General features: G+C 44.8%; 1 protein-coding gene across 2 annotated transcripts in view; it reads right to left on the bottom strand.

The window, feature by feature from the left end:
• Positions 1-2,755: 2,755 nt before the first annotated feature.
• Positions 2,756-8,014, bottom strand: part of SRPX2 (sushi repeat containing protein X-linked 2) — a 29,438-nt gene continuing 24,179 nt past the window's right edge. For both annotated transcript variants that reach the window (XM_020876540.2, XM_020876541.2), the window contains exons 10-11: positions 4,598-4,719; positions 2,756-3,270 (exon numbers count right to left, since the gene is read on the bottom strand). In XM_020876540.2, the coding sequence (XP_020732199.2) occupies positions 3,090-3,270; positions 4,598-4,719 (303 nt within the window). In that variant the 3' untranslated portion in view covers positions 2,756-3,089. The remainder of the gene's footprint in view (positions 3,271-4,597; positions 4,720-8,014) is intronic.

Below are 8,014 nucleotides of genomic sequence, written 5' to 3'. Positions count from 1 at the left end.
TCTGAGCTGTATTATTTCAGGCAAGTTGCCTGATCTTTGTGCTTTCACTTCTGAGCTTTGTGATCTTATGCAAGATGCCTTTCCTCTCTGTGATTCCACATCTCAGCTGTGTGATCTTAGGCAAGTTACCTAACATCTCTGAGCTTCCATACCTGACATGTGTGATCTTAGGCAAGGTGCCTAACCTCTCTAATCTTACACTTACACTTCTGAGCTGTGTGATCTTATGCAAGTTGCCTGAATGTGCTGTGCTTCCACTTGAGCTATGTGAACTTGGGCAAGTTGCCTAAACTCTCTGTGATTCCACTTAAGCTGTGTGACATTAGGCAAATTGCATGATCTCTCTGTGCTTCCACTTTTGAGCTTTGTGACCTTAGGCAAGTTGCCTGACATATCTGTCTTCCACTTGAGCTGTGTGTTCTCAGGCAGGTTGACTACATTCTCTCTCTGCCTCCATATCTGAGCTGTACGATATTAGGCAAGGTACCTAACCATTCTGTGCTTTCACTTCTGAGCTGGGTTGTCTTAGGTAAGTTGCCTAACTTATCTGTTATTCCGTTTCTGAGCTGTGTCAACTTAGGCAAGGTGTCTGTCCTCTCTGTGCTTCCACTTGTGAGCTATGTGATCTTAGGCAAGTTGCCAAAACTCTCTGTGCTGCCACTTCTGAGTTGTGGCATTTTTGGCAAGTTGCCTGACATCTCTGTGCTTCCACTTCTGATCTGTGTGATCATAGGCAAGTTGTGTGACATCTCCACGCTTCCACCCCTGACCTGTGTGATCTTAGGCAAGATGCCTGACCTCTCTGTGCATCCAATTGAGCCGTTAAACTTATGGAAGTTGCTTAACCTCTCTATTCTTCAATATCTGAGCTGTGTGATCTTTGGCAAGTTGCCTGACCTCTCTGTGCTTCCATTTCTGAGCTGTGTGATCTTAGACAAGATGCCTGACCACTATCTTCTTCCACATCTGTGCTGCTTCATCTTAGTCAAGTTGCCAAACCTCTGTGTTCATCCATTTGTGAGTTGTGTGATCTTAGGCAAGTTATCTGATCTCTCTGTGCTTGCACTTAAAAGCTGTGTGATCTTAGGCAAGTTGCCTAACCTCTCTGTGCTTCCACATCTGAGCTGTGTGATCTTAGAAATGTTGCCTAACCTCTCTGAGCTTTCATATATGAGATGTGCAATCTTAGACAAGTTGTCTCTCTTCTATAGGCTTCCACTTATCAGCTATGTGATCTTAGGCAAGTTGCCTGACCTCTCTGTTCTCCACTTTGAGCTCTGTGATATTAGGCAAGTTGTCTGACTTCTCTGTGATTCCTCTTGAACTCTGTGAACTTAGGCAAGTTGCCTAACTGCTGTTTTTCATATCTTAGCTGTATGATCTTAGGCAAGTTGCCTGCTCTCTCAGTGCTTCCACTTCAGAACTTGTGATCTGAGGCAAGTTGTGTGACCTCTCAGGGCTTCCACTTCTGAACTGTGTGATCATGACAAGTTGCATGACCTCTCTGTGCTTCCACTTCTGAGCTGTGTGATCTTAGTCAAGTTGCTTGACCTCTCTGAGCTTTCATATCTTAGATGTGTGATCTTAGGAAGTTTCCTAGCCTCTCTAGGCTTCCACTTCTGAGCTGTGTAATCTTTGGCAAGTTGACTGACCTCTCTGTGCTTTCAGTTGTGTGCTGTGTGATCTTAGGCAAGTGGCCTGACCTCTCTGTCCTTCCACTTCTCTACTTCTGAGTTGTGTGATCTTAGGCAAGTTGTGAAACTCTGTGCTTCCGTTTCTGACCTGTGTGATCTTAGGCAAGTTGCCTGACCTCTCTGTGCTTCCATCCCTGCACGTGTAAATGGGCTTACAAACAGGACCTAGCTTAGAGGGTTCTTATGAGGATTTCAGTCAATTGTGAGTGTTCAGGACAGCACCTGGCACATAGTCAGTGCTCAAGTCTTTTAGTCCTGTTTCTCAATCTAGCCCGCTTCCTTTCCCCCTCTAATTTCCTAGTAATTACCCCCTGGGTAAGGTGGAAGGTGAATGGCTGCTAAGTCTTAACTTGACACTGTTTGCATGTGTGTAGAAAAGAAGGTTCCCAGCAGCCTAGGGAAGACTGCCTTTCTTCAAACACTATGCATGCTTGAGTGTGGCCAAAACCAGAGCAGGGTTAGTGTGCATGAGTGTTGCTCTGCTTCACAAGATCCCAGATAACTCACATTTCCTAATGGAAATGTACTCATAGCCCTCAGTGCTTGTTTGTGCTGTTGTAACTCTTGCCTGCTCTGTACTCATCTCTTCAAAGTGTTAATAAGTTATACATGTGGCTGAGGCTGTCTTTTTTCCTTCTCCATGATGTAGTTTCCACTTGGTGGTTCTGAGGTTTCCTGGATCACGAGCTGGGGATTTGTTTGAGGAAGGGGCAGCACTGGAGGCTCAGTAAGGAGAGACTGTGGTCTATGAGCTAGTTGGAGGGGCAGAAAGAAAGCATTCTGCTCTAGTCTGACTTTTCTCCCCAAGCTCCCTCCCAACTGCAGCGGTCTGCTAACTCTTAGGTGAGATGACGGTTAACAGATTGTTAACATTTGTAGCCCAACATCCTACAAGGGAGAAGGACAAACAAGAGGGCTTTGGAGCTCTGCCTCACTTCCAACCCCACAGTTAACCTGTAAGGAAGATCCAGCCGCACTTGACGGTGTCCTGGTTGTCTGTTGTGATGGTGCTGCCCTCTGCTGTCACTTCAGGGTAGAGGAACCATTTAAAACACAGCCTGTTAGTGAGTGAATTTAGAATTTACTTCTCTGAAAGATTTTGGAGAGCTGGGCAGAAGCAAGACTTTCTATCCACAAGCTGCTGCCCAGGGCTTTTCCTTAGTCCCTCCCTAGCTTCTTATGCTCTTCCAGTGCTACCTAAAGCAGAGACTTGCTTGAGAAACTATTACATAGTCCTAGAAAGGTGTCTGGAAATGTCCCAGGATCAGGGAACCTCACCCACCTGAGAGTCCTTTCCTCAGAGCTGTGGGAAAGCATTTTCTCCTTTGATTAGGCCCCAGTTTTGGCTGACCAGGGAACCTTTTCCCTTGACCTCAACCATGCTCCAACTCAAGTTCAGTCGCATATGTCTCTTTGTTCCCGGCGCTGGATCAGCTCCTCATTGCTCAGTAGATAGTCATCAATGAACGTGAAGATTTCCTCGGGGGTGACAGGTTCCATGTAGCGTTCCCGGTCAATTCCCTGCTTGTCAATCAACACCATGTTGAAGTAGGATCGAGTGAGGTGCTGAAATTGCCTAGAGAGATGAGCCCAGGGATGTGTGAGACCTTGTCTGGACATCATCCCGCCAGACTCTAGTACTCTGATCTTTCACAGCTCCACTGATGGACTAATTCTTTCCCCACCGAATCACTTGGCCCCACCCCTTCCAGTACCTATCTCAAGCCCCTTTATTTTTCTCTGCTCACACCTTAGTCGTGCTGCCCCAACATCTCTAGCTCTGTTAAGCTGTCCCTTCCTCACCCCAGGTGGAACAGCTTTCTTACTACCAAGCTGTGCTTGCCTCACAGGCCCCCTTATGCAGGGCTATCACATATAGCGATGCAGGCTGCACGTAATAACTCCAGGGAGCACCAGTCATGGGCACTATGCCGTGACCAGTGTTTCCCAGAGCTGGACAAGCATAGCCTGCACAACCAAACATGGCAGCCCTGAGGCTGATCAATATCACCTGGTCAACCTTCAGGTTGATCAATATCACCAAGTCTGCAGTCTCCTTCCTCTGCATGTTTTCCAGTCTCTCCTCTTGTTGCTGTTGTTTAGTCACTAAATTGTGTCTGACTTTTCTGTGACCCCATGAACTGTAGCCCACCAGGCTCTCCAGGCAAGAATACTGGAGTGGGTATCCATTCCTTTCTCCAGGGGATCTTCCCAACCCAAGGACTGAATCCACAGTCTCTTGCATCTCCTGCATAGGCAGTTGGATTCTTTACCACTGACTTTGCTACTGAGCCACCAGGGAAGCCCCAGTCGTTACCTGGGACTGAATCTTTCTGTCCCTGAGATTAAGCCCTAGGGGAAAGTATTGTTTATGCAACAGAGAGGAGTGATGGCTTTACTGGGTCTCAGTATATGTGGGGGATTGGGAGGGTGATAATAGATAGATAATGAGAAATGTCAACTTCTACCACCTGTTCCCTATGGTGTTCTCCTCCCAAGGGTCAGATAGGTATGATTCAGATTTCAGTGCCTAAAGATGCTTTTTGCTCATTTGAAGACTGAAGGCAAAAGGATACAACCACCAGGCAACAGGATCAAAGGCTTATCTAAGTCATGTTTGAGTCTGTGTCTCAGCCCTGGCTGTGCTTCAGGGTCACCTGAGATGCCTCATAAAAGCACAGTCCTGAGGTGGTTTGAGGTGGTCATCTGTATTTTCAACAACACCCTGCCATTTCATTCTGATGCCCTGCCACACTCTGATCTTACCTAATGCATCCAAAGAGTTCAAACACAAGCAATTCCCCAAGAGAATAGTGTTTGCTGATTTTCCCACAACTCTCTTGTGGCCAAAGTCCTGCCTAAGGATTCTACCCACTCCTTTCCTGTTGCCCTCCAGTCTGAACCTGAGTTCCTCAATGATATTGGCTGACAGCTGTTGCTCCCGGATGCGCCCCACTTCCTGAGGTGGCTGCCCCACCAGCTCGATGATGGTCACGTGCCTCAGGTCCAGTCCACAAGTGGATTGCTGGGAGGGGAGAGAAGAAAGTTTTCCTGAATAGGCTGTCAAACCCAAACCTAAGGCTACTTAACTGATTCCTCCTGGGATCATGTCAAGGCAGTGTGGGAAAGAAGGGGCTTCTTCACAAACCATCACATGAGAGGGTCTACCCCCTCTTTCCTCTGTCATTCCTGAAGCACTTGCCCCAACATGTGTGTGCGCATGCTAAGTCGATTCAGACTTGTCCGACTCTTTGTCACCCTATGGACCATAACCTGCCATGCTCCTCTGTCCATTGGATTCTCCAGGCAAGAATACTGGAGTGGGTTGCCACACCCTTCTCCAGGGGATCTTCCTGACCCAGGGATAACCTGTATCTCTTATGTCTCCTGCATTGGCAAGTGGGTTCTTAACCACTAGTGCCTCCTGGGAAGCCTACTTACCCTAACAGTGTTTCCTCTATTCTAATGAAGTGTAGAGATTGGTTATATCATGTGGGATAGAAAAGATAAATGTAATTGACAAATTACAGTAACATCATCCTTCCTTGCTTAGTTTTGAATAGATTTTTAAATACGTAAGTTATTTGGGGGGGGGTTACCAATTGTTCATTTACTGATATGTTTTAAATCCTTGTCTTGCTTTTGCTCTAGTGCTGCCTCTTCCTTCAGCTTACACCCCCTGTTCATTTTTTAAATTTAATTTATTTATTTTAATTAGAGGCTAATTACAATATTGTGGAGGTTTTTGCCATACATTGACATGGATTAGCCACAGGTACACTTACATCCCCATAGCCTGAACCCTCCTCCCACCGCCCTCCCCACCCCATCCCTCTGGGTTGTCCCAGAGCACTGGCTTTGAGTGCCCTGCTTCATGCATCGAACTTGCACTGGTCATCTGTTTTATGTATGGTAATATACATGTTTCAATGCTATTCTCTCATATTGTCCCACCCTCAGTTTCTCCCATATCATCTAAAAGTCTCTTGTTTGCATCTGTGTCTCTTTTGCTGTCTTGCATATAGGGTCATCATTACCGTCTTTCTAAATTCCATATTATATACATTAATATACCATATTGGTGTTTCTCTTTCTGACTCACTTCACTCTGTATAATAAGCTCCAGTTTCATCCACCTCATTAGAACTTGATTCAAAAGCATTCTTTTTATAGCTGAGTAATATTCCATTGTGTATATGTACTAAAGCGTCCTTATCTATTCATCTGCTGATGGTCATCTAGGTTGCTTCCATGCCCTAGCTATTGTAAACAGTGCTGCAATGAACACTGGGGTACATGTGTCTCTTTCAATTCTGGTTTCCTCAGTGTATATGCCCAGCAGTGGGATTGCTGGGTTGTATGGCAGTTCTATTTCCAGTTTTTTTTAAGGAATCTCCACATTGTTCTCCACAGTGGCTGTACTAGTTTACACTCCCTCCAACAATGTAAGAGGGTTCTCTTTACTCCACACCCTCTCCAGCATTTATTGTTAGTAGACTTTTTGATGACAGCCATTCTGACCAGCGTGAGATGGTATCTCATTGTGGTTTTGATTTGCATTTCTCTGATAATGAGTGATGTTGAGCATCTTTACATGTTTTTTTTTTAAATTGAGATACTAGTTGACGTATTAGTTTCAGGTGTACAATATAATGATTTGATATTGTCTAAATGATCATTGCAATAAGTCCAATTAACATTCATCACCACACAGTCACAACGTTTTTCTTACAATGAGAACTTTTAAGATCTATTTTCTTAGCAATTTTCAAATATATTATACAGCTATAGTCACCATGCTGTATATCACAGCCCCAGGACTTACTTATTTTATAAGTGGAAGCTACATAAATTCTTTGTGTGTTAATCGCTCAGTCATGTCTGACTCTTTGTGACCCCATGGACTGTAGCCCACTGGGCTCCTCTGTCCATGGGATTTCCCAGGAAAGAATACTGGATTGGGTTGCCATTTCCTTCTCCAGGGGATCTTCTGGACCCAGAGATCAAACTCGTATTTCTTGCATCTCCTGCATTGACGGGCAGATTCTTTATCATTGTGCCACCTGGGAAGCCTGTGTGCTCCTTACCATTAGGCTACATGGTCACAGCCTTTTCTTGGTCTCCAGAATTTCCCCAAAATAGTGTCAGTGCTCTTTCTGTGACCCTTTCTTGCCTTCCTCACACTAGGCAGTGCAGCCTGTAACCGTACCATGGTTTTTTGTCCTGCTTCGCCCAGCAGGGGTGCCTCTTAGCCAGTTACCTGGGGCAAGGTTGAAAGCAGCAGTGAGCACTGCTTGGTGCTCTACCCCTTGTTGAATCTTTGGGCTACTTCTCTACACCTGGCTTCAAAGTCACAATCCTCCCTGGCTGGTTCCTCTTCTTGTTCCTGCTTTCTTTTAAAGCTGAGGTGTTGCTTTTGTCTGCCTTTTTTGGATCCCTGGAGGAACGGGGTCCTTTTTGGTTTAGACCCAGGGTCATTCTTTTGATATGGCTGCTTTCATCATGGTCTTCTGAATATTGACTTGGCAACTCATAAGAACTCAACCTTTAGAAACCCCCTAAATAACTTCTTCTTTTACCTGGGTATCCAGACCCTTTCAGCTTCTCAGAGTCTTGTCAGAGTACTTTGAATTCTCTTCAAGAACCTAGTCTATTCTTTATTTTTATTATTATATTATTTTTCTCCATTTCAAATGAGGAGAAGGAGGTGACAGAGAATGAGATGGTTGGATGGCATCACTGACTCAATGGACATGAGTTTGAGAAAACTCAGGGAGATAGTGAAGGACAGGTATGCCTGGTGTGCTGCAGTCCATGGGGTTGCAAAGAGTTGGACTCAACTTAGTCAATGAAAACAACAAAAACAGTTGATTTACAATATTGTATAAGTTTTAGGTGTACAACATAGTGATAGAACCTAGCCTATTCTTTTTGAAAGTCCCAATAGTCAGAACTACTCTGTCCTTTCTGCTTCTCCTTCCCCAACAGTGGCTTTAACTAGATATCTGGTAGAATGTTAAAAATCCTTATGCAATTCCCTCATTTTACTTTGCAATATCATGACACTTTTCCTTCTTGTCTGCTATTAGTAGTGGTTAAGAGCACAGATCCTTGAGTCAGATTGCCTGGGTTTAATCGTGGCTCAGCCATTTATTAGCTAGTGACTTTGGGCAAATCACTAACCTCTTTATGCCTCAGTTTCTTTACCTGCAAAATGGGGATAGTAAGGGTACCTATTTTATAAGCGTTGTTGGGAGAATTAAATGAATATGTATAAAGCACATACTTGTATACCTAGTCCTTATACAGCCCTCACTGTC

The sequence above is a fragment of the Odocoileus virginianus genome, chromosome X (genome assembly GCF_023699985.2).
Source record: "Odocoileus virginianus isolate 20LAN1187 ecotype Illinois chromosome X, Ovbor_1.2, whole genome shotgun sequence".
Taxonomy (NCBI): Eukaryota; Metazoa; Chordata; class Mammalia; order Artiodactyla; family Cervidae; genus Odocoileus; species Odocoileus virginianus.
Note: the sequence above shows the minus strand (reverse complement) of the source record. Positions and strands in the feature narration are given on the sequence as shown.